This window comes from Elephas maximus, chromosome 13 (assembly GCF_024166365.1).
Source record: "Elephas maximus indicus isolate mEleMax1 chromosome 13, mEleMax1 primary haplotype, whole genome shotgun sequence".
NCBI lineage: Eukaryota > Metazoa > Chordata > Mammalia > Proboscidea > Elephantidae > Elephas > Elephas maximus.
Window position 1 is genome coordinate 95,581,968 of NC_064831.1, and position 27,882 is coordinate 95,609,849.

General features: G+C 39.8%; 1 protein-coding gene across 2 annotated transcripts in view; it reads right to left on the reverse strand.

Annotated features, from left to right (window-relative positions):
* Positions 1–215: 215 nt before the first annotated feature.
* MCEE (methylmalonyl-CoA epimerase) overlaps positions 216–27,882 on the reverse strand; it is a 49,454-nt gene continuing 21,787 nt past the window's right edge. The window contains exons 2-4 of one of the 2 annotated variants that reach the window (XR_007519876.1): positions 24,508–24,845; positions 4,602–4,764; positions 1,823–1,908 (exon numbers count right to left, since the gene is read on the reverse strand). Coding sequence is in view for 1 of the 2 variants with exons in the window: in XM_049905580.1 (XP_049761537.1) it covers positions 1,756–1,908; positions 24,508–24,845 (491 nt within the window). In the remaining variant the exon portion in view is untranslated. Of the gene's footprint in view, positions 1,909–4,601; positions 4,765–24,507; positions 24,846–27,882 lie in introns of both variants that reach the window. The other variant, XM_049905580.1, reaches the window with a different exon arrangement.

Consider the following 27,882-nt stretch of genomic DNA (forward strand, 5'->3'; position numbering starts at 1 on the left):
AATAGTAAGAGAACTAGAATTACAAATGGAGACTGAAATGTGACTGCGCTGCTGAAACCTCATGATAAAACTTTAACAGATGAGCAGTTCCTTCTTACAGATGAGCAAAGAAAGTGGTTTCTTGGGATGCAATCTACTCCTAGTGAAGATCCTGCGAACACTGTTGAAACGACAACAAAAGATTTAGAATAGTACATAAATTTAGTTGATAGAGCAGGGAATAGGGTTTGAGGAGACTGACTCCAATTTTGAAAGAAGTTCTACTGTGGGTAAAATTCTATTTAACAGCATCACATGCTAAAGAGAAATCTTTCATGAAAGGAAGAGCCAATCAACACAGCAAACCTCATTGTTATCTTATTTTTAGAAATTGCCACAACCACTCCAACCTTCAGCAGCCACCACCCTGATCAGTCAGCAGCCATCAACATCAAGGCAAGTCCCTCCACCGGGAAAAAGATTACAACTTGCTGAAGGCTCAGATGAAGATTAGCATTTCTCAGTAATATTTTTTAATTAAGGTATGTACATTGGTTTTTTTAGACATAACGCTATTGCACACTCAGCAGACTACAGTATAGTGTAAACATATGCACTAGGAAACCAAAAAATTCGTGTGGCTTGCTTTACTGTAATATTTGCTTTATTGTGGTGGTCTGGAACTGAACCAGCAGTATCTCCAAGGTAAGCCTGTATCATAAACAGGTATACATGTTAATTATATACATGCTATTTAATGTAATTTGTTAATCAAACATATATTTGTGTGTGTATGTATTTTTTTCTTTTGAACTTTCATTTAACTTTTAACTTTGAATTTTTAAGTGATTGTCTTAGGCTGGGTTCTCTAGAGAAACAAACCCAGTAAAGCATATAAATATATATAGACAGATTTGTACCAAGGAAATGGCTCAGGCTATAACGTCCCAAGTCCGTAGGGCAGGAAAGAGTCTTCTCCAGGTTCACGTAACCACAGGGGTTGGCAAACCCAAGATCGGCAGGTCAGAGAGCACGGGTGTTGCAGGCCTCTGCTGACTCACGTAGTCTCAGGGGCTGGTGAACCCAAGATCAGCAAGCTGGAGAGCAGAGCTGTTGCAGGCTGTGAAAGATTGACGAATCTCAAGATCAGCAGTCAAGACCGCAGGTAAGCTGCTAGCCCAAGTCTCAAGAACTGGAGGTCAGACAAGTAGGAGCCAGCTGCAGGATCCAGAACAAACAAAACCCCAGTAAAAAGAGCAGGAAGGACTAGGCAGCAAGGGGTGAAGAGATGAAGGCTGAGGCGGTGGTGAGGCTCCACAGGCCCTTACCCTGCCAGTACCACTCAGCAGATCCCATCATGGGTATGATCATGTATCAAATCTCAAAGGGAGGTGATCACAACATTACAACTGCCAGAACACTGAGAATCATGGCCCAGCCAAGTTCACACACAATTGTAACTATCACAACGATAGAAGCAATCATGGGCTCCACAGTATATTTTGATGTTTGTTTTAATTCTATTTTGTTGTTGTGGTTGAGAACATATACAGCAAACATACCTAATTCAACCCTTCCTACATGTATGATTCGGTGGCATTGATTACATTCCTCGAGTTGTGCAATCATTCTCACTCTGCTTTTCTGAGTTGTTCCTCCCCCATTAACATAAACTCACTGCTCCCTAAGGTTCCTATCTAATCTTTCGAGTTGTTGTTGTCATTTTGAATTTTGGTAAGAATTTTTTAGATCAGTTAAGTTTCCTGCAAATATAAATCAAGCTTGCTCCAGTTCCACAAGAACTCCACCACAGTCTTTGGGATGGAGAAAAATCACTGGTTTTCCATGTGCTCCTATTTTGGCCTCTTCAGTTATAGTACGGATCTTCTTTTTTTTCAAATCCGTCATGGCTATGTTTATGTTATCCACCTTGAGAAAAGGAAATAAATAAGAACACAATTAGATAATAAAAATACTTAATTATACAAGAAACGTTGAGAGCTCATGTGGTCTATCTCCTCCATCTTTGGCCAGGACCATTCTTAAACAATCAAAAAGCATAAAACTTCCAGAGAGGGAAAGGACGTTGCTCAATTCTCTTAGGTGACCAACTGCTGTGTTTAAGAATTTTCACTATTGTAAATGTTTTTCCTTTTAACCTAAATCATGTATGTTACACTTCGTAGTATTTTCTTCTAGGTGATACAGGGCAAATTGGTTTTACCTCAGAGCCTTGGGATCTCCATCTGTAATAGAGTGACAAAGCCTACCATAGTGACCGGCTATAGATTAAAATGAGGTAACAGATAAGATACTCTTAGCACGGTTTATGGCACGTAGTAGGCACTCAACAAATGAGTGTTCCTCTGATCCCCCAACTCCCTAAAACCATCTGGTTATCACCTTCGAGATTAAAACTTCGTATACATGAAAGTAACTATTAAGGTATCATCAAATTTGTGTTTATCCCTCCTAAAAATCCAAACTGCAACTCTCTTCTACATCATTTCCATCTTACTTTCAAAGAGCCAAGGACTGTATACTGGATTCCAAAAGTGGTCAAACTGACAAGGATACTAAATATTACCAAAGGTAAATATTACCACAGGTAAATACTACCACAGGTAAATATTACCACAGGTAAATTGTGATTCCTTCATACATTGCACATTCTACTTATAAATTCCTGTTAGTATTTCTTTTTAAACCTCAGAGCTTTGTCAAAGTCATGCCCATACTATGTCCCTGGCTTATTGCACCCTGATCTGTACTGTGCTGTGGATGGTCAATCTGCATCTTTTCCAGAACAACAGAATTTTCTTCCTGAATGTTTGCCTTTTTATATATGACTATAATGAACTTCATTTTATTCAATTTAATTTTCCAGTTTTCCTAAAGTTAGTCTAAATTCAAAGTCTCTCCATTTCAAAATAGTTTTAAAGTTATACAGTGCATAAAAATTCAAACTTACAGATAAAGTTAAGTACTCCTTCCCTCCCAGACGTAACTCTGTCCTCAGTTTGACATACGTTCTTCCAGACATTTAAAACATATTTATAATCATTATGTATATATATCTCTCTAAAATATAAAGTTATATATATGATGTCTTTTACATGCTTTACTTGTATTTGCTCTTTTACTTAATATATCTTAGCAATTTTTCCATGTTAGTACAAATAGATCTACTCTTTTTTAACCACTACATAATAGTGTTCTAAATAACTGCTATATAGATATATGCAAGTTAACTTAATAATTCCCTATTAATATACATTTAGGTTGTAAGAAGGGAACCCTGGACATTTCTCCTTGGTTAGATGCTAAACTGGCCACTGCTAATGTTGCCAACTGAACAAAGCAGAGCATGGTGATTGAGCTCACGGGCAAGTTTTCACCAGCATTTGAGGGTATATGAACCCAGGGACTGGTGGAGGTACATAAAAATACGAAGGCAAATTTAAAAGCTATGGAAGACAGAATGGAAAGTTAAATAAAAACGGGAGCTAAAGAAGCAGCAGCAAGATGGAATGTCAACAGCAATATTTAAAGAATAATAACTGATAACCTCCCATAATTTAAGACATGAGTGCTCGACTTAAAAGGACACTTGAGAACCAAGCAGGATTTTTTAAAAAAGTAAATAAATGAATATATAACATATAACAATGAAACCAAATAACTTGAAGAATACAGAGAAAATCTTAAGATCTCTAAAGGAAAAATAATGGATTACCTACAATTGAACAGGCAACAAATTCTCCTTAGCAGCAACAGATTCCAGAAGATAATGGAGTACTGTCATTGTCAAGACAGTAAAGGTGAGTAAAAGATGAGGTAAAATGACCTCAATCTAGAATTTTAAGCTAAATTATTGTTCAAGACCCTTCTTACATATAAACTTAAATAACAACAAACAAACTTAAAAGATACAGCCACCATTTGCATTGTGTGGACATTACCAGGATTTTAATTTTAACTAACAATAAAAAGAAAAGGTGATATTTATAAGACAATAAAAATTTTGAGTATCTACTGGATATTTGATGATATTAAGAGATTACTAGGTGGGAGGGAAGGGGAAAAGGGCGTTGACAATAACACTGATTAAGGGTAGGATTGCATAGCCGATTATTGTAATTGCTGGCAATAAGTTGTTCACCTGTAAAAAGTTGAATTTGCAAAAGTTATATGATAGGCATTTGGAAACCCTGGTGGCGTAGTGGTTAAGAGCTACGGCTGCTAACCAAGAAGTTGGCAGTTCAAATCCTCCACCAGGCCCTCCTTGGAAACTCCATGGTGCAGTTCTACTCTGTCCTCCAGGGTCGCTATGAGTCAGCATCGACTTGATGGCAATGGGTTTGGTTTTGGTTTTATATTTACAGTAACAACAACAACTACAAAGAATAGCTACTAAGGCTCCTTATGTACAACAAAACACCTCATGGGATTTGGTTCGTTGGTTTGGAGGTTTAGGGTTATGGTTTCATGAGACATCCCAGTTAACGGGCCTAAGAATGAGTTAAGTGGCTCTGTTCAATGTTCTAGATTGCTGCATAATGCCTGGGGTCTTAAAAGCTTGCAAGTGGCCATCCAAGGCACAACAATTGGTCTCTACTCACCTGGAGCAACAGAAGAAGAATCAGGAAGAGAAGAAGGTAATGGAATGTGTGGCTAACTGCCTCCATGAACAGCTGTCTCCTTTGCCTTGAGACCAGAAGAGCTGGATGGTACCTGGCTACCGTAACTGAACATTTTGATCAAAGATTCCATAGAAGAAAAATCCTGATAAAAAATGGGGGAAAATGCAGAAAAGAATTCAAATTCTTATGGACTCTAGACTTTCTGGAGCCATGGAAGGTGGATGAGCCCCTGAAACTAATGCCCCTGAGATAATCTTTAAACCTTAAACCAAAAATATGCCCTGAAGTCTTCTTAAAAACAAACAATAGTTTAGCTTAAAAAAAAAGTAAAAAAAGGTCTGCCTTGAGCATTACGGTCTTTTAAGAGCTATCTATATGGGATCAAATTGACAGCAGCAACTTGAAAGATCAGATAGGAACCTTAGGGGGCGGTGAGTTTATGTTAATGGGGGAGGAACAACTTAGACAGGGAGGGTGAGAATGGTCACACAACTCAAAGAATGTAATCAATGCTACTGAATTATACGTGTAGAAAACTCTTGAACTGGTGTATGTTTTGCTGTGTATATTCTCAACAACAAAATAAAGAGATTACTATTAGTTTGCTTTAAATATGAGTATCGTATTGTGTAAATATATAAAAAATACAAAAATATGTAAAAAAAATAGATGCATGTTTATACACACACACTGAGATATTTATAGATGGAATTACATGATGCTTGGGAACAATTTTAAATTAATACAGGAAGAAGGAAATGTGGTAGAGGGAGTATATATGAAACAAGATTGTCCATGAATTGATCACTGCTGAAGTTGGGTTTAGGTATAGCAGAGTCCGTTATATTACTCTATTTTTGCTTATGTTTGACGTTTTCTGTAATCAAAAAAAAAAAAATTTTAGCTAACCACTAAACAAATAGTAGTCTTTAAAATAGCAGAGGAAGAAACAATGTTTAAAAAAGAAAAGAAATTCTCAATCTAACAGAAGGCTAAAAAGGAGAGAAAAAAGCAAAGGAACAAATATAAAGAAAATACCATATAATATGGCAGAAAATAAGCTCAAGCACATTGATTGTCATTATAAATGGAAAGAGATTAGACTCATGAACTATAAAGAGAAACTGCCGGAATGAATTCTTTTTTGACCTATTTGCTGCTTGGTAGAAACATACCTAAACAAAACCACACAGAATGCATAAAACTAATGAAGCAGAAGAAGATATATCTGGCAAGTATGAACTAAAAGAGAGTTGATATAGCAATACTAGTATCACATAAATTAGAATTTAAGGTAAAATACAATAGAGAGAAAAAAAACATAAAACTTAAATATAAAATGAACAATCCACAAAGGTGATAAAATAATCTTGAATCTGCATATTCCTAACACTATTACCTTGAAAAACAAAAAGCAAAACAAATATTTGCTTTTCTGTCATTATCTGGTAGATCAAGTAGACAAAAGATTCAGGATAATGAAGTTTTAAACAACAAAATCAACAAGCTTGGTCTACCACATACGCAGATGGTTATAAAGATACAGCCTGCACCCAGCAAAGGAGGGAACTGGGGACTGAAAGAGCAGAATATCCAGGATACAGCACAGAGAACCCAAAACATACGGGAGAGAGAGTAGGAAATACGAAGGCTAGATATAAACTCAAATATATCAGTAATTATACTAAATTTAAGAAAATTAAATACTCCAATTAAAATAGGATTACCAGACTAGATTAAAAAAAAAAAAAATCCGACCAAAGTGACAACAGCAACTCAAAACATTAGACAGGAATCTTAGGGGGCAGTGAGTTTATGTTAGTGGTGGAAGAACAGTTCAGAAAAGGAGGGTGGAAAGCACTGCACAACTTGAAGAATGTAGTCAGTATCAATGAATTGTACATGCAGAAACGGTTGAATTGGTATATGTTTTCCTGTGTATATTCTCCACAACAACAACAAAAAGACATCTAACTATATGCTTTTTGTAAGACATAAGTTTAAAAAAGGATACATAAAAGTTGAAGATAAAAAGATAGCATTCAAATAGTAACTGAAAGAATGCTGTATAGCTATATTATTAATAAGTAACAAAAATGTTTTAAAGTTAAAAGGATTCCTAGAGATAAAGTCACTTCATAAAATGCTAAAAGGGTCAATTCGCTAAGAAGACCTAACAATTCTAAATACATATGTCCCTAATAACCAAGCATCGAAGAACATCCGGCAAAAATTTATAGAACTACATTGAAAAACAGACAAATTATCAGACATAGTAGGATACGTTGATAGTATACCCTGGTAGCACAGTGGTTAAGTGCCACGGCTGCTAACCAAAAAGGTCAGCAGTTCAAATCCCACAGGTGCTCCTTGGCAACTCTCTGGAGCAGTTCTACTCTGTCCTATAGGGTCACTATGAGTGGGAACTGACTTGGTGGCAATGGGTTTCGTTTTTTTTTTTTTTCTTTCAGTAACTGATAGAACAAACAGACAAAAATCAGAACGATATGTCATGTTGAAAGCACATTAATGACCCTCCCTGGATGGACATTCATTGGACATAAAATACTTCAGAATTCATTTTAAGCATGCATGGATCATTTATAAAAACTGACTATATTGGCCGTGAAACAGGTCTTGACAAATTCCAAATGACTACTATCATACAGATTATATTCTCTGCTCATAATGCCATTAAAATAGAAATCAATAACAAAAGAATAATTAAAAAATCCCCAAATGTTGAGAAATTAGGAAATAGACTTCAAAATAATCCACAGATCAAGGAAAAAAAATCATAATGGTTATGAAAATGTTCTGAACCGAAACATATTGAGAATTCTATGCAGCAAAGCCTCCGGGATACAGCTAAAGCAGTACTTAGGGACGGTATGTGTTCACAGCAGTAAGTGGACTTATGAGAAAAAAAGAATCACTGAAGATTAATGAGCTAAGCATCCCGCCCAAGACAAAAAACATGGCAAATGAAACCCAAAGAAGGTAGAAATTAATGAAATATAAAACACAGTAACAAAACAACGAAGAATAATAATATTGACAAATACAAAAGACTGAACAAGAAAAAAGACAAGACAGTATCTAGAACGGAAAAGCGAACATCATTACAGATGCTGCAAACAAAGCAAAGAGGATATTATAAACAACATTCTGTCAGCAATTTGGAAAGTATGAGAAATGAACAAATACCTAGAAAAAATATAGCTTATTAAAATGAACTCAAGTAGAAAATAAAATGTCTTCAAAACTCCTATAATTATTAGATAAATTTAACCAGTATTAAATTTAATCCAAAAACTTCCATCAAAGAAAACTCCAGGACCAGACAGCTTCACTGACAAAATCTATCAAACAGTCTAAAAATAGGTGATTCCAAAAACAGAGAAAAAATGGAAAACTCTTCGACTCGTTTTATACCGTTAACAAAACTCTGACAACAGAATCAAATTCTCGGACGGTATACTGTATTTTTACGCAAATAACACTCACCTTCTATGTTTGCCAACCACGCCCTCCCCCCACGAGGTATTTTCATAAGCACCACTATGCCAATTTTTTTTTACATGTTGCTGTAAAAAAATTAGCATAGCATGCTTACAAAAATACCTCGCGGGGGAGGGAGCAGTTGGAAAACAAACGTAGAATACATGCGTTATTTGTGTAAAAATACAGTAATAAAGGAACACAATAAGCCAATGTTTACATCTTTATGTATTTCTTTTCTTGCCTTATTACACTACCTAGTACAATGTGGACTAGAAGTGGTGGTAGTGGACATCTTTGTCTTATTCCAGAGAAGACAATGGTAATGCATTCTATATTTAATTACTAAATATGCAAGTGATAGATTTATTTTTTGTATATTTTGTACCCTTTAACAGATTAAAGAAGTTATCTTCTATTCCTAGTCAGCTAAAATTCCATTTTTACATTTTTATCACGATTAGGTTTTGTTTTTTGTTTTTTCTTTTGTATCTAATATTCTGCATCTATTGAAATGATCATATAGATTTTTTGGAACTATTCAGATAATCATATGCCTTTTCTCCGACATCTGTAAATCTGGTAAGTTTCATTGACCAAGTTTTGAATGTTAAACCCTTGCATTCTTGAAATAAACCCCTCTTAGGCCATCATTAGAACATCATGCTTGGTAAATTAGAGGGTCAGTGAAAAAGAGGAAAACCCTCAACGAAATGGATTGACACAGTGGCTACAAGAACGGGCTCAAGCATAACAACAACTGTGAGGATGGTGCAGGACTGGGCACTGTTTCATTCTGTTGTGCACAGGGTAGCTATGAATCTAAACTGACTCAATGGCACCTAACAACAAAAACAGACCATTAATATACTACCACTTTAATATAACACTGGAAACTCTGGTGGCGTAGTGGTTAAGTGGTATGGCCACTAACCAAAGGGTCGGCAGTTCGAATCCACCAGGCGCTCCTTGGAAACTCTATGGGGCATTTCTACTCTGCCTATAGGGTTGCTATGAGTCGGAATCGACTCGATGGCACTGGGTTTTTTTGTTTTGCTTTGTTTTTATATAACATCGCATCCTATTTCCTAACATTTTGTTTAGGATTTTTGCATCTATATTTACAGAAAATATGGCCTTGTAATTTTCCTTCTTTGCAATGTCTTTATTAGGTTGTAGGTGATGCTTGCCTCATAAACAAGCTGGTAAGTTTTCACTCTTTTCCTATTCTATGAAACAGATTGTGTAAGATTGGTATTGTTTCTTCTTTAATAAAAAAAAAAAAAATAGCTTAGAAAAATTTACCAGTGAAACTATCTGGGACTGGAATTTTCTTTGTGGGAAAGATATATATACATATTTTTTAGTTACTGGCAATTCACATGTCATAGATTCAGCCTTTTAAAATGTACAATACAGTAGTTTTTAGTATATTCACAAGGTTGTACAACCATTTAAAAAAATTTTTTTTGCCATCAAGTTGATTCCAATTCACAGTGACCCTATAGGACAAAGGAGAACTGCCCCATAGGGTTTCCAAGGAGCGGCTGGTGGATTCGAACTGACGACGTTTGGTTAGCAGCAAAGAAACTCTGTTCTTCAGGAAAGATTTTAATGAAAGAGTCACTGGGGGGAAAAAATTTAAAAACCAGGCAAAGAGTTGTTCAGAGTTTCAATTTCTTCTGTCAGTTTTGTGAAGAGAGTTGTTTTTAATAGGAATTTGTAAATTTCAATTTAATTCTTAAATTTGTTGGTAAATTTGTTAACAATACCCATTTTTCTTTTAGTTTGACATCTGCAGTGATATCTCCTTTGTCATTCCTGATATAGGTAATTTACAGTTTTGCATGTTTAGGGCTTCTCTTCTCCCTTCTAGTTTGTTACCTAGCGCTTGGGGTCTTAAAAGCTTGCAAGCAGCCATCCAAGGCACAATTGTTCTCTGTTCAACTGGAGCAACAGAGGAAGAAGGAGAGTTAGGACAGTAGCAGGATACGGAATGTGTAGCTAACTGCCTCCATGAACAACTGCCTCCTCTGCCATGAGACCAGAAGAGCTGCATGATGCCATGAGACCAGAAGAGCTCCATTTTGATCAAGGAGTCTATAGCGGAAGACTGATCAAAAGGGCGAAAATGTAGAGCAGAATTTCAAATCTCATGGACTCCAGACTTCCTGGAACCAGAATTTCAAATTCTCATGGACTCCAGACTTCCTGGAACCATGAAGGCCGGGTAAACCCCTGAAACTATCACCCTGAGATAATCTTTAAACCTTAAACCAAAAATATCGCCTGAAGTCTTCTTAGAACCAAACGGTAGTTTAGCTTAACTAGTAAAAAAACATGTGCCTTGAGCATTATGCTCTTATTTATGTAGGATCAAATTGACAACAGCAACTACAAAGATTAGATAGGAACCTTCACTCTGAGAAGGAGAGTGAGAATGGCTGCACAACTCAAAGAGTGTAATCAATACCACCGAAATGTGCATGTAGAAACTGTTGAATTGGCATATGTTTTGCAGTATATATTCTCAACAACAGCAAAATACAAAGAATTTTTACAAATTATGTTTTTTTTTTCCCTTCCTCTGTTTTGTCTGGGGTTATCAATTTTATGAATCTTAAAAAAAAAAAAAAAAGCTGCTGGCTTTGCTGATTTTCTCTATTTTACGTGTTTTCTATTTCATTGATTTTCACTATTTCCCTTCTACTTTCTTTGTGGCTCAAAATTGGAAAAGGTGTGTGGAAGGGTTGTATCTTTACACCTTACTTATTTAATCTGTATGCTGAACAAATAATCTGAGAAGCTGGACTATATGGAGAAGAATGTGGCTTGAGAACTGGAGGAAGACCCATTAACAACCTGCGGATATGTAGATGGTACAACCTCACTTGCCAAAAAATGAAGATGACTTGAAGAACTTACTGATGAATGAAAGATCTGAATGTGAAGAAAATGAAAATCCTCACAACTGATCAATAGACAGCATTATGATAAATGAAGAAGAAAGTGAAGTTGTCAACTATTTCATTCTCCTTGGATCAAAAATCAACGTCTATGGAAGCAGCAGTCAAAAACAAACAATGTACTGCATTGGGCAGATCTGCTGCAAAAGCCTTCTTTCAAGTTTTGAAAACCAAAGATGTCATTTTTATGACTAAGGTACACCTCACCCAAGCCATGGTGTTTTCCATTGCCTCATATGGCTACAAAAGCTGGACAAGGAAAAAGGAAGGCAGGAGAGTTGATGCATTCGAACTGTGATATTGGTAGAATACTGAATATATGGTGGACTGCCAAAAGTACAAACAAACCAGTCTTAGAAGAAATAAAGCCAGAGTGTTCCTTAGACACAAGAATGGCGAGATGTCGGCTCACTTACTTTGGACAGGTCATCAGGAAAGACCAATTGCTAGAAAAGGACATCATGTTTGGTAGAGAGTCAGTGAAAATGAGGGAAATCCTCAATGAGATGGATTGACACAACGGGGGCAACAATGGATTCAAACATAGCAACAACTACGAAGACGGTGCAGAACCAGGAAATACTTCATCCCGTTATACACAGGTTGCCAAGAGTTGAAGTCGACTTGATGGCAACTAATAAGAACAACAAGGAACCTTGGTGGAACAATGGTTAAGCACTTAGCTGCTAACTGAAAGCATGGCAGTTCAAGCCTACCAGCCACTCTGCGGAAGAAAAGATCTGGCCATCTTCTTCCATAAAGACTGCAGCAGGTAACCCTATGGGGCAGTTCTACTCTGTCATATAGGGTCGCTATGAGCCGGAATCAACTCGATGGCACACAACAACAAATAAGAACAAGGAGCCCTGTTAAGCACTCAACTGCTAACCGAAAGGTTACCCTACTTTTCTTTACTTGAAAATGTATTTTGCCTTCATATTTGAAGGGTATTTTCACTAAGTATAGAGTTCTAGGATGATAGTTTTCTCCCCCCAAGCACCACAGATGTAATTCCATTGTCTTCCTGACTGCACTGTTTCTGATTAGAAGCTGGTGACATTTTATTATTGTTCTCCTGTATAAAATGTGTTTTTTCCCTGCCCTTTGGCTGCTCTTAAGATTTTCTCCTTGTTTTGGTTTTGACTCTGATGTGCTAGTATGTAGGTATATTTATATTTATAGTAATCGGGTTTGTTTAGTTTCTTGGATCTATGGGTTAATGTTTTATTTTTCCTTTTCTTAAAAAATTATTTGCAGTATTTTTTATTGTGCTGAAATTCACATAAAATTCACCATTTTAAAGTGTATAATTCAGTTGTCTTTAGTACATTCCTACTGTCCTGCAACCACCAACTCTATCTAATTCAAAAACATTTTCACTGGCCCAAAGGAAAACCCAGTACCCATTAAGTACTCAGTCTCCATTCCTCTCTACCCCCAGCATCTACTTTTCCTTAGTTTTTTAACCCTATTTTTGATAGGGATGTAATTCCAGGTTGACAGTTTTGGTTTCTTCTTTTAGTACTGTATAGATGTTGTACCACCGTTCTCTGACTTGAAGAATACACACTGTCTTTCTTATCTTTGTCCTTTTGACATAGTATGCTATTTTACTCTGCCTTCTTGTACAGTAATCTCTGTCATTGTTTTAAAGATACATAATTATGATGTCCCTTGGTGTAATTTTCTTCATATTTCTGGTGTTTGGGGTTTGTTGAGCATCTTGAATCTGGGCATTCACAGTTTTCATCAAATTTGGGAAAATTTTCAGATGTGATTTCTTCACACTTTTCCTGCTTCACCTCCTCTCTCCTCCCCCTCAGGACCTCCAGTTAAAAGTGTATCAGGTTGTTTGACTTTGTTCCACAGCTCACTGATACTGTTCATTTTACTCAGTCTTCAACATGTTATAAACACCACAATGCATTGTATTTTGCTTCAATTTTGAATGGTTTCTATTGATGTATTTTTAAGTCCAGCAATATGGCATCTGGTATGATTTTCACTTTAGCCATTGTAGTTCTCATCACAAGATGTTTGTTTGGGTCCTTGTTACGTCTTCCATGCTGCTACTGAATATGTTCACTTCTCTGTAACTTCTTCAAAATATGGAATTATATCTCCTGACCTTGTCTACTAATTCTGTCCTATCTGCCATTGCTGCGTTCTTCCTACTGAATGATTTTTCTCCTCAAGAACTGGCTATATTTTCCTGTTTTTTTTTTTCCATGAACGGTAAAGATTGACTGAATGTCAGTCATTGTGAATTTTCTCTCATTTGGTGCTAGATATTTTTGTATTCCTATCAATATTTTTGACCTTTGCTCTGGGGCACATGTTACTTGTATAAAATTTGATATTTTTTGAGGCTTATTTTTAAAGCTTTGTTAGGTGGAATCATAGCACCTTTAGTCCAGGGGTAATTTTTCCTCACTACTAAGTAAAAATCCTGAGTACTCTACTCAACGTCCACGATTAACGAGGTTTCTCCACTATGGCCGGTAAAACCAAAACCAAACCAAACCCGCTGCTATTGAGTCGATTCCGGCTCATAGTGTCCCTATAGGACAGAAGAGGACTGCCTCATAGAGTTTCCAAGGAGTACCTGGTAGACTCGAACTGGTGGATTCAAACTGCTGACTTTTTGGTTAGCAGCTGTAGCTCTTAACCGCTATTCCACTAGGGTTTCCATGGCTAGTAAGAACACAAACTATTCCTCCCTCTGTGTGAAGACTGTTCCCCTCTAATCATTTCAAGTGACCTAAGAAGTATTACAGATGATTGGAATACAGTCGGTAGAGCTTTCTTCTTCCCAGTCCTTTGTACAGCAAATTCTAGTCACCCTGACCTCCCGAGACTCTCAGCTCAGGGAGACAGGTAAACTCCACCTAACTACCCTCTTCCTGTCTTGTAGTCTGGAAAGTCTCTCCAGGTAGTAAAGCTGGGAACTTGTAGGGCTCGTCTTGTTTGTTTCCCCTCTCTCAAGCATCAGTGTGCCCTGTGCTGCCTGATGTCCAATGCCAGAAAACCACTGTTTCATATATTTTGTCTAGACTATTTGTTTTGTTTCAGACAGGAGGGAAAATCTGGTTTCTGTTACACCACTTGGCTGGAATTAGAATTCTGAATTGGTAGGTTCTAAAAAATGTCATTGCATTTTATGTTGTTTCATAATTTCACTTTTTTCTCTGACTGCTTTTAAGGTTTTCTCTTCATTTTTGGTTTTCAGGTTGACTACAGTGTGCTTAGGTGTGGTTTTATTTGTATTTCCCCTTCTTGTGGGTTGCTGAGCTTCTTGAATCTGGGGGTTGATTTCTTACACTAGATTTGTGAGGTCTTTGCCCACTATTTCTTCAATTATTCTTTCTATTTTTTCTCTTCTCTTTCTGGGACCCCAATTATAGTATGGTAGAACTTTTCTGACTCATAGCAACCCTATGTGTAACAGAATGAAACACTGCCTGATCCTGCGTCACCCTCACTATCACTGCTATGTTGAACCCTTTGTGTCAATCCATCTCATTGAGGGTCTTCCTCTTTTTCGCTGACCCTCTACTTTACCTAGCATGATGTCCTTCTCCAGGTATCAGTCCCCTCCTGAATAACACGTCCAAAGTAAGTAACATGAAGTCCCGCCATCCTTGCTTATAAGGAGTATTCTGGTGTACTTCTTGCAAGAAAGATTTGTTCATCCTTCTGGCAGAACATGGTATATGCAATATTCTTGGCCAATACCGTAATTCACATGCATCAATTCTTCTTTGGTCTTCCTTATTGATTAGAATCCCTCAAAATTGCAACTTGAAGCTTGAAGTTTTTCTTCAGCTCTTTTAGCTTGAGAAATGCTGAGAATGTTTTTCCCTTTTGGTTTTCTAACTGTGGGTCTTTGCGCAATTCATTAGTATACTTTACTCACCCTTTGAAATCTTCTGTTCAGCTCTTTTACTTCATCGTTTCTTCCATTCACTTCAGCTGCTCTATGTTCAAGAACAAGTTTCAGAATCTCTTCTAACATCCATCTCAGCCTTTTCAATGACCTTCTGCTTTCTTCATGTATGATGCCCTCGATGTCACCCCACAACTTGTCTGGTCTTCGGTCATTAATGTCCAATGCATCAAATCTACTCTTGAGATGGTTTCTAAATTCAGGTGTTTTGGGAGAAATAGAATAGGATGAAATAAAAATCTCTTCTAATTTTTTAGTTGAAAGTAGATGGAATATTTACACGAAATGCAATTTCATTTGCGAAATTAAGTCAGTACCCCCCAAAATAAAAATAACACAGTCAGTAATAACCCATCTAAAAAATTTGCCTTTAATAGTCCTTCACACCATTACAGTTGTGCATTATATAGCTCTCTAAGAACTTGAATGCCATTAGGAAAAATCTGGGCTATTCATTTCAACTTCTTATCGGTTTTTTTTGCGTGTGTAACCGTGTTTGATATTTTCACGTTGATTTTCCTCTACCATTTTGGAAATTTAAGAGTAATGGTAATCCAAATTAAAAAATATTTTAATTATCAAAATCAGAATTCAAAATCTTCAGGTACATCTTATACCTTCTTTGGTCCTCAGTTGCCTCATCTGAAAATAGCAATACAATCTTATCTGAAGACAAGGAGATGAGCTGGATAACATCTTTTAACCTTAAGATATGTAATTCTCAGTCCTCAAATTTTATGAATAGGTAGTAATGTGCCACTTGTAATGTTGCATGACATTTTGATTAGTGAAAAAATTCAACTGTCAAACTGGTGTAAATCCACTGAAGTCAGAAAGTCTGGATAAAATATTTATGTTTTAATTGTCTGTCTCTCTGTCCAGCTAAAAGCTACATGAATTATGCAAATCTAACAGTGTCCTCATACATGGATTCAGAAGGGTCCCTGAGTATTCTTGGGAATTATTTTTTAAGGATATAAATTGCCTCTGCTTCCATATTTGCTATATAGTCTGATGGTGGACATCTGGAATGTTTCCCAAATACTGGTCTCTACCGAAATTTCCACCAGTTGAAAGTAAAACAAAAAACAAATCAAAAAAACTAAATTTATTTAATTGACCAAAATAAAAAACAAACAAAAACCAAACCCAGTGCCGTCGAGTCGATTCTGACTCATAGCGACCCTGTAGGGCAGAGTAGGACTCTTTTATTCCAAGAAGATTCTTTTTTCTTTTTCGGAATAAAATGCCCTTTCTTTTACAAAACATGAACAGTGGGTGGCAGTTTTTAAAATTTTCCTTCCTTAACAATATAAAAAGCTAAAAACCTCATCGGGCTGCCTGCTTATTTCATTTTGTTCTGTTCTTTGGAAATTTTGCCGTTATATGAAGCCCCCGCATCCGGGAACTAGTAATACAGAGATCACCAGCAGAGTTTAGCAATTCCCTGAGGCTTATTGTAAAGCCAGAATGAGAATGGAGTTAAAAAAAAAAAAAAAGAATTTTCTCCTTTCCTGACTGAAGAACAGATATTCCCCAGGATGCAGGAAATACATTACTAGCCTTTTACCTTAAAATTACTTTGCATAATTTTTCTCTTGTAAAGGACATGTCCTTATTGAACGCAAAAAATCTGTAAAACATATAAAAGCATAAACAAGAAAATAAGCCATCTATTATCTGTCTGACCACTCAGAAAATAAAACTGAATCGCTGCATTTGTTTACGCTTTTTTCTTCATTTAAAAAATAAAATTGGAATGAAAAGATGCTAAACATCATTAGTCACTAGGGAATGCAAGCGAAAACCACAATGAGATGACACTTCACACCCAGTAGGATGGCTGTTATCAGAAAAACAGAAAACAACAAAGCGTTGAGGAAGATGTGAAAATTGAAACCCTCACCCATCTTTGGTGAGATTGTAAAATAGTGTAGCCACTGTGAAAAACAGTTTGGCAGTTCCTCAAAAGTTAAAAAATAGAATTACCATATGACCCAGCAATTCTACTCCGTATTTACCCAAAAAAAAAACTTGAAAGCAAGGACGCTAACAGATACTTGTATACCAGTGTTCACTGCAGCACTATTCACAATACCCATCAACAGACATAAATGGATAAACAAACTGTGGTATACACATACAATGAAATACTACTCAGCCATAAAGAGAAATGAAGTCCTGACACATGCCTATGAACTCTGAACACACTATGCCTAGTGAAATATGTAGAACACAAAAAGACAAATATTGTATGATCCCACTTACATGAAATATCTAAAGCAAGCAAATGCAGAGAGACCAAAGCTTATCAGTGGTTACCAGAAGGAGCCTCGGTGGTGCAGTGGTTAAAGCGCTCAGCTGCCAACCAAAAGGTCAGCAGTTCGAACTTGCCAGACACTCTGTGGGAGAAAGATGTGGCAGTCTGTTTCCGTAAATATTTATAGCCTTAGAAACCCTATGGGGCTAGTTCTATTCTGTATGACAGCGTTGCTATGAGCCTGAATCGGCTCTTGCACTTTGCCCCCATCAACCTGGAACAGTGATGACTTCCTGGATACCTCCAATGCAAATTTAACAACCCTTTCTGTAGTTTTCAATTCCTTCTCTGAGGCTGAGAAACCTGGCTCCCATTATCTTTAAATATACACTCACTTGATCAAACGCCCTTCGCTACTAAACAACCCGCATCACTGCTCCTGCTCCTCCCTCTGGAGTACACTCTTCAACCCACCAGTGCTCCAGCAACCGGGGCTGCCCTCCTCCTCACTGAGCCAGGCCATCTGACCCCTGCAAGGGGCCCTCCTTATCCCACTGGGCTGGCCCATCTGTACAGAAGCCCTTTTCACCTTGTGCGGGCCCCAACACTCTGCACTGAGCTGTCCCAGCATGTACACGCCTTCCTCATCCTGCTGGGGTCTGGTTCCCCACACCTGCCCACCCCACGTGGACATTCTCACCCTGCTGGGACCTGGCTCCCCACATCTGTCACCCCCATGTGGACATCCTCACCCTGCTAGGGCCTGGCTCCCCACGCCTGCCCATCCCACATGGACCTCCTCACCCTGCTAGGACCTGGCTCCCCACGCCTGCCTGCGTGCCAGGTGGATGTCCTCACCCTGCTGGGGCCTGGCTCCCCACACCTGCCCACCCCACGTGGACATCCTCACCCTGCTAGGACCTGGCTCCTCACACCTGCCCACCCCACATGGACCTCCTCACCCTGCTAGGACCTGGCTCCCCACACCTGCCTGCACGCCATGTGGATGTCCTCACTCTGCTGGGGCCTGGTTCCCCACATCTGCCCACCACACATGGATGTCCTCACCCTGCTGGGGCCTGGCTCCCCACATCTGCCCACCACACATGGATGTCCTCACCCTGCTGGGGCCTGGCTCCCCACACCTGCCACCCCCATGTGGACATCCTCACCCTGCTAGGGCCTGGCTCCCCATGCCTGCCCACCCCACATGGACCTCCTCACCCTGCTAGGACCTGGCTCCCCACGCCTGCCTGCATGCCATGTGGATGTCCTCACTCTGCTGGGGCCTGGTTCCCCACATCTGCCCACCATACATGGATGTCCTCACCCTGCTGGGCCCTGGCTCCCCACACTTGTCCACCCCCCGTGGACATCCTCACTCTGCTGGGGCCTGGTTCCCCATGCCTGCCCACCCCACATGGATGTCCTCACCCTGCTGGGGCCTGCCTCCCCACACCTGCCCACCCCACATGGACATCCTCACTTTGCTGGGGCCTGGTTCCCCATGCCTGCCTGCCCACCCCACATGGATGTCCTCACCCTGCTGGGGCCTGGCTCCCCATGCCTGCCTACCCCACATGGATGTCCTCACCCTGCTGGGGCCTGGCTCCCCACACCTGCCCACTCCATGCGTGAACATGGTACTCATCCCACCTGGGCTCTAAATCCCCACACTAGGTCACCATCATCCCTGCACTGATGCACTCCTCACCTGACTGTGGACCCTGACTCTCCATGCTGGGCCCTCCCCTACCTGCTTGGGCTCTTACATGCCCTGCCCCCCCACCCCCTCAATGTGGATGCCTTCCTCAACCTGGGCTCCTTTCTCACTGAAACCCCAGAGAGGCCGCCCTGACCCCTCCCCCCACCCCCAGCATCAGCACCCCACTCAGCCTCTGGCTCTCCACACAGGCAGCTCCCACCGTTCAGATGCCCTCCTCACCCTACTCATGCTCTAGCATCCTGCTTTGGACCACTGCAGCTCTCTGGCCCAGCGTGGACAACTATCCACTGTCCCAAATAAAGTCTTCAGGACTGAGCTGTTCAGGAAGGAAGGGGGAAGGGACCACAAGTACTTTCATGCTGTTTCTTTTCCTTTTGTTTTGGCCACAAGGAAGCAGTATCTGACAGAACCAACAGGTATGCCGGCTAATCTCACCCACAGTCACAGTTTGCCTTGTTATTTCTTCTTAGTTCTGGCTTGCTCTTTTACCCCTATTTTATATACTTTACATACTGCACAGTCAGTCACCTCTAACCCTCTGTAGAAAATGCAGGATGTGAAGGAATAAAGCGAGCTGGCAAGCTCCAGGAGGACAGGGACTTTGTACATGGATGGTCTGACTACACAGCCCAGCACTTCGCAGAGTAAAAGTTAGAGCCATACTAAAAATGCTCAACAACCAGGACAATACGGACGCAGAAACCAACTAAATATAACTGAACAGAAGAGCTGCTGTGCTGGGCGTTAACCCTTTAGTTGCTGAACTGGGAGGCTGTCTCAGGGATCCTAGGGAAGGGCCCATTTGGAAGTAGGATGTTTCTCAGGAGGAACACAGCTGCTTACCAGCCAGAATGGACACATTTAAATATTTTAACACAATACAAATTCCCTGGACAAGTAAATCTTTCCAGTGGCCCTTGAGGTTTTTGCTATGACATGCTTTGCTCTCTGGGTAAATGATTTAGGGAGAGCATGGCAAACGCTCCTCAGGCAGAGGGCATGCAGGAGGCAAGGAAAGGCCCCGTGTGGCTGTGTCCGGAAGCATACAATGGTAGTACCAGTACAGGCTTTGCCAGAGAACAGCAAGTTACTCAGTCCATACGTCAGCGACAGACGAGACTAAACAGAGAGACTTTTAAGCTTCCTCCAGTAAAAGACAAAAACACAAGTATGAGAAATTAGGGCAAACCTCATAAGAGAAAAAGAAAACCAACACTCTGACAGAAAAATGTTGACTATGACTGATGAGATACTAATCTATTTGTGAGGAAAGGGTCATTTTCTCAAAACTTTTTGTTGAGGCAACTGAAGGCTATGGAGCACGTCCATAACAGACACAGGGCCACATCACTATGCAGCTGTGCAAAAGAACATGGAGCTCCCTTGTGGTAATTATAGAAGGGAAGCTTTTATCAACACATGCAATTTGCTAATAAGCTGTCAATTTTCTGATGGGTAGACTTAACATTTTAAAAGAAAGACTGGCATGAAGAAATAGATGGCACTAAACCATAAAGCTATAGAATTGTGAGCATTTTCAGAGGACACAGTTCCGGATGCTGCCTATCCCCAAAACTGGTTTTTGCGTATGTGATGTTGATCAACTTAGCAAGGAGGAGCTCTGGTGGCACAATGGTTAAGTGCTCAGCCACTAACTGAAGGGTGACAGTCTGAACCCATCCACCTGCTCTGCAGGAAAAAGACCTGGTGATCTGTCCCCATAAAGATTACAGCCTAGAAAACCCTACAGGGCAGCTCTACTGTCACATGGGGTCACTATGACTCAGACTCTACTCGAGGCACCTGACAACAACAACCACTGAGCAAGTACCGACTTTTATTCAGCCCTATGTTTACAAAGGCAGATAGGTCATCTCTTCTTGCAGGTGTGAATGCTGCTCACTCCCACTTCTGGAGATCTGAATATAAATCATCCCAGAGCTTGCAGAGGTTTCACACATTTTCCTTTTGTTTAGAACACATTAATGTGTTGATGGCTATTAGCCAACAACCAGTTGACCCCATGTGTGCAGAGTAGAACTGCTCCATAGGGTTTTCAAGGCTGTGACCTTTCGGAAGAAGATCACTAGGCTTGTCTTCTGAGGCACCTCTGGGTGGGATCGAACCACCAGCCTTTCAGTTAGTGGTCAAGTGCTTAACCATTTGAGCCACCCAGGGTCTCCTATGGCTGCAGCACTTTTAAAACATGTCCACAAATTCTTTGATACACTCCCCATTGACAGGCAGGATCTATGTTACCTCCTTTGAATCGGCCTGCCTTGATGACTTGCTTATGACCAACACCCAGCAGCAGAAGTGCTGCTGTGGGCCTCCTGAGGTAAGTCAGAAAGGTCATGCAGTGCCCATCTGGTTCTCCTGGAACATTCACTCTGGGGGAAGCCAACTGCCCAATAAAAAGTCCAACGATGCACAGAACCACCCTTAACTTGTAACGTTGAAGAGTTGGTATGTAACGCTCCTGAGCTCCCAACCAGCATCAACTGCCAGCCAGCATCCAGCTTGGTCAATCCTTCGGGTGCCCGTAGCCCCGGCCAACATCCGACGCAATCACATCAAAGTCCCCAACCACCAAGAGCTGCCCAGCTGAGCCCTTCCCAAATTCCTAACCCACAAAATCCTGAGTAAAATAACACAGTCGCTGTTTAACACTACAGAGTTTCGGAACAATGTATTACTTACCAACAGTAACTAGGACAATGATCAAAGAAACACTTCCTGACTAGCTCTACTACCTCCCCACTTTCAGTGGGAGATGATTTCAGACCCAAGTTGTATTTGTAGAACAGGCTAAGTTATACTGTGGTGAAATAATTAACCCTGAAACCTCAGCTTCATCCAACAAAAATGCATTTCCTGTTCAAGAGTAGGCAAGGAGTTTTGTTCCACCTGATGATTCGGGGGTCCAAGCCCTCTCCGTCTTGTGACACTATCATCTCACAGACTGCTGCAGCAGAGGAAGAAGAGCAATACTTCTCAAATGCTCCCATCTTGAAGCATGCCTTCATTCTGAAAATTGTCATGCTATCCTGGCAATACCACTTTTTAATAATAACCAAGTGTGGTGTAGACTGGTGGCCTCCAGTACCCATTTTTCTTTTCTTCCTTCGAGTTATAACAACCCAGAAGTTTTAGCTGGGCACATAACTGCCTAGCTACAGACTCACTTCCCAGTGCCCCTTCAAGTCAAGTGTGCTATGTGACCAAGCTTGGACCAATGGGATAAGAACAAATGTGATATGTTTAATTTCTAGAACACCTCCACCTCCTTGAAGGCACTTGCCCTGCATTCTGCCTTTCCTTCCCTCTGGCAGGCAAATGGTGATACCTAGAGCAACCTTAGAAGTCATGTGTTATACAGGTGGAGCTGCCCCATTAGTCCAAGGCAGTTCACTTCTAGACTTAGAACAGGAAATAAAAAATTCTCTCTATTTAATCTATCTATCTCTCTATCTATTTATCTACCTAACCTAACTATAACCTATCTACCTACCTACCTACGCTTCCTACCTATCTCTAAGCCACTCACTGTTTATTGTTTTGGGAGAGTGATAATGCTGATGGGAGCTATCATATAAGACCACCAACTGACTAACCTATTTCACACCTTCTCCTATTACATACCTTCCTTTTATGTACATACACATTTTCCTTTCTTCCCTTTAATCTCTACATTTGAATTAGCTATACCATCACTGAACTTCCACTTCCTTTAGTCAACTGGGCTTCTGTCCCACATAGCCGGTTTTCTCTGAAGGCACGGGCTCTCTTGAAGTAGAACACAGTGTAGCATGGGAGACGGAAGAGTGGATTCAAAGGCAGACAATCCTGCTTCTCATCCTGAGGGGTCTCAGATAAACCCCCCAAGCAGACTGAAATAAAGACCTGTAGCCCAAAGCAACCTCCTAAAAATATGTCTAATCATTTTCTGTTACTTAAAGCATAAAGGCTAAGTATTAGGTCCTGTTTAGTTCCTTGGCCTAATGTCTTATAGCTTTCCAACCTCAAATGTTAAAAACTCGGCCAATAAGCTGAAGGCAATCTGGCATCATGGTTGAGTACAGATCCTGTCACGAGAACAAATCTGGGTTTCAGATCCAGTCTGTTACCTACTACTAACGCAACGGTAAGTTAGCGTCTCTAAGTCTCAGTTTCTTCACCTGTCAAATGAAGCTGATACTGCTCTCAGAGGGTAACTATGAAAATTAAAGAAAATGAACTCAATAAATGGTCACTGTTATGGTAACTCTTTGTCTTTCTACATGCTATTCCCTTTGCCTGGAATACCTTTCTCCTCTTGTCAGCTGGGGAACTCATTCACATTCATTATAACTTACACCCTGTGATGCCTTCCTATCCCCTCGACCTGCCCAGAGCAATCACTCTCTTCCTCTTTTGTGCTACTGAGAACACACTTCACTAACTCTACTCTTCACAGTAATGGCCAATTTAAACATCTGCTCCTCCTCACTGTGGGCCTGGTCCATGTCTAATTACTGAATCCATGTACTTGGTGGAGCACACAGTGTAGATTCTCAAATATGTTTGCAATAATAAACTGAATAAATCTCTGAATTCAAGCTACAGTCAACCCAACTCTGTTTGAATCAGGAACAAGGCCTAAGCCTTAATTATGTCATTCTTTGTTTCAAAAGAATATCAAAAAACAAAACTAGTTGCCATCAAGTCAATTCCGACTCATAGCGACCTTACAGGACACAGTGTAACTGCCCCATAGGGTTTCCAAGGAGCAGCTGGTGGATTTGGACTACCCAACTTCCGTTTAGCAGCCAAGCTCTTAACCACTTCGCCACCAGGGCTCCTTCAAAAGAACAGTCTTATCAAATTAATTTAAACTGAGGCATAATTGGTATTGCTGAATTCCAAAAGGCGGTTATCTGAACATGAGCATCTACCGTTAAAAGCTTTCCAGTAAGAATTTTCTTGTCTAATGCCTCTTCATGTTTTTTTCTGGGAATTGTTAACTGACACAATTCAGAACATCTCAAAAGTCACAATCAATAATTTAAAACGTATTCTGTTTACGGTAAAAAAAGTTGTTAAAAATAATTGTGCGTGTGAGGAAATTTTACACATAAAAAGTCTTCCCTCACCTCCTTCTCCTAATTGCTTGTGATAGTAAAAGTAGTTGATTCCTTTTACATGAGAGGTCATATATGATCAAGAAATGTTAGAACAAAGACTCGAATCTACATTTCAGCCAAGTTCAGTGGCTTTTATAGTTGCTGTTGAATCCAGACTTCAATAAAATACATTAATATTGTTTTTTTAGGGTCTGTAGAGGGAAACAATATACCCATGGATCCAGCTTTGGATAGGATCAATATTATCATTCCCCTTAAAGAACTTAGTATAAGTTTCTGATGAGAGTGATAATATAGTCTTAAAAAGTAAAAGACAATTTTGTAAAAGAATTAAAACATCAAGCATTAAAATAATTACAATACCTCAATGCAGATGTGATGCATTCCTCCAGCCTTGTTTTTCTGCAGAAAACCTGCAATCGGACTGTCACTGCCCAAGGGATGAAGCAGTTCCATCTTGGTATTTCCCAGGTTGACAAAAACAACAGATACTCTGTGTTCCGGAAGAGGGACTGCTTCGCTTACCTGGGCCCCCAGAACATTCTTATAAAATGCCGAGGCCTTTGCCAAATCTGGCACTGCTATGGCTACATGATTGAGTCGACCCAGCTTCCAGACAGAGTCTGCCACTTCACACGGGGGCTGTGACGTGGAAAAAGTTCTTATGGCTGGAAATGGACTTTGGAGTCTGGAAAAAGGCCCTGAAAAAGTGAACAGCATTGAAGTCATTCTTTTGGTTAATATACGTACAAAGTTAACTAAAAACAAAAACCCTGAAGAAATAATATACATAAAAATGATATTCTATCATTGTATCATAGACAAGAGTAGTCCTAAAAGAGAAAAATGCTCTGCTTTAATTCATACATACCTGTTCTGTTTTATTCTTAAAATCAAATCAGGAGAAATATGTAGAAACACTTACGTCAAAATCATTTACTCTGCTCTACTTAAATAACTGGCTATAAGCAAAAAAACCTAACTCTGAACGTCAATTAGATTCAGAACAATGATATTTTTCATAATAATTTACATTTATTGATACCATTTGAAGGACAGCAGCACATCATTAAGAATTGCTTGCTCTTCTCTGCACATCACGAAGTCTGAATGTGGTCGCGTACAACCACCTAGATTTAATCCTGCGAGCAAGTTATTTCCTTCCCGACAAAAAGCCAACTTCGTCTCATATTCTGTAAGTTAAAGGGATAACCATTCCATATTTCTTATAATAATGTATTTTATTCAAATGATACCAATTAAGACATAGATCTAATAATGACAGGGGCGGAGAACAAGCAAAGATCAGGAGGGTATTTAAACTTAAAGGGATTTCTTCCCAAATCGGCGTTTTATTGTTTTTATGACTTTGAAGGATTCGAGGCAGAAGCATGTCTGAACATGAAGAAGCCCCTTCACTGGCTAACTGAAGAGGGCTGCAGGCACATCCTCCCCACGCGTGTCCTGTTTCCCCACGAGGCAAGACGCTGGGCCTTAAGAGCCAGAGCTCCCCAGGATGAAAACGATATACATGTACGAGGTCGAAATAGAACTGTGTAAAATCCATCACTTAATAAAAAACTACGGAACAGTAAAATGAAGGAAAGTATTTTAAACATATGTTGTTAGCTTTTAAGGAAAAACATTTCAACGCTACCTGGAATCACAAAGCTTCTGCTGAAGTAAAATTAATTCCCTTTAACTGAAACTTTAAACACGGTGACCCTATCTTACTCAAGTTAGGCAATAAACCTTACATATCTAAAAAAAAAACCAAACCTGTTGCCGTCAAGTCGATTCCGACTCATACTGACCCTACAGGACAGAGAAGAACTGCCCCATAGAGTTTCCAAGGAGCGCCTAGTGGATATGAACTGCCGACCTTTAGGTTAGCAGCCGTAGCACTTAACCACTACGCCACCAGGGCCAGAAGAAAGCAAAATTCAGCCTAAGACGGTTTTTTGCTATGCCATAGTCTATATTAGTTATTACTGAAATACTCAAGGGAGCTCATTAGCATTAGGTTGACATAGGCCAGTTCTATGGACTACAAGTGTACACCAAACCAGTACACATGTAAGTACACAAGATTCCTATGTGGCGCAAATGGTTTGCACTCTAACCTAAAGGATGGTGGTTCAAACCCACCCACAGGTACCGCAGAAGAAAAGGCTAGGCAACCTGCTTCCTTTAAGATTACAGACAACCCCGAGAGTATGGCCCCACGACACCCTTTTAACTCAGAACTGAAGTTACTCCTGAAATTCACCCTTCAGCCAAAGATTAGACAGCTCTATAAAACAATCAATAATACACGTAAGGAACGTGCTCCATAACTCAACCATGTATACAAGACTAAATGGGCACACCTGTCCAAAAGCAAAGATGAGAAGGCAGGAAGGAAGGGACAGGAAAACTGGACGTACGGCAACAGAGAACCTGGGTGGAGAAGGGGAGAGTGTTGACATATTGAGGAGTTGGCATTGTCATAAAAAAATTTGTGCACTAATTGTTTAATGAAAAAATAATCTGCTCTGTAAACTCTCACCTAAAGCACAATTAAAAAAAAAAAATTGCAGCCAAGAAAACCCTATGGAACGGTTCTACTCTGTAACACGTGGGGTAGTCATGAGTCAGAACTGACTTGACAGCAACTAACACACACGTGCACAACTGAAACGAAATTTCATAAAGAGTATAAAATCCTTACTAGATAAGCTAAACGTGATGTGTTCTGGCATTTTCTATCCTATCGTATATCAGGTTCTTTTGTTTTTGTTTTTTAATCTGGTACTACTCATTAACACCTTGCTGGTTTACTGGCAAGATTAGGTAGTTGATGAAAACAGCATGATACAGAGCCAGATATACAGTAAGTAGTTAATAAGTTCAGCCACACTTATGGCTAATGACGTACGATTGTTTGCTGGCTGGGTGGCATGCAGGGTTACTCATGGTAGGAGAAACTACTTCATGAGGGCATGGGGACAGTGAATTTTAAAATGCTTGCAAGCACCACAATCATTGTCGAGCTGCTCTTTCCTTTTTACCTTGCATCTCTACTGCAGGTGCAAGGTGCAACGAAAATTTACTACAACCTATATTTAAAAACTGTAGATAGGGTCAGTGGGCTTTAGGGTAGTGTATACATTAATAACTGGTACCTTATTACAAGGAGTCCTAGTGGCACACTGGTTCAAGTGCTCAGCTACTAACTCAAGGGTCAGCAGTTCGAACCCGCCAGCTGCTTCACAGGTGAAAGATACGGAAGCTTTGGAAACCCTATGAGTGTACTACTCTGTCCTACAGGGTCGCCACGAGTCGGGATCAATATGATGGCAATGGGTTTTGTTTCGTTTTTTTTTTTTACTCGTGTTGCAAGTATAAAATTTTAATTTTTATGTCAAATAATGAGTTTGAGGGTTTTTTTTCCTTCTCATTCTCCTCACCAGTGTCACCTCTACAAGAGATGGGGCAGCTAGAGCTTCCTTGGCAGACGTCCCATTCATTACCAGCAGTGGCACATACCACTGAAATGTCAGAGGAATAAATTAGAGGATGTCCGAATAAATGTGAAGGTTTATATTCCATGTCTACTTGCTTTAAGGACATTTCAAAAACCTCTGGCCCTGCAAAGGAAACCCAGGGAACTCATGTAACCGGGCGCCACACTGTGAACTGTATTTCTCCATAAACTTCGTTACCATTTGGATTTCAGTGTGCAGAGGAACCATTTAC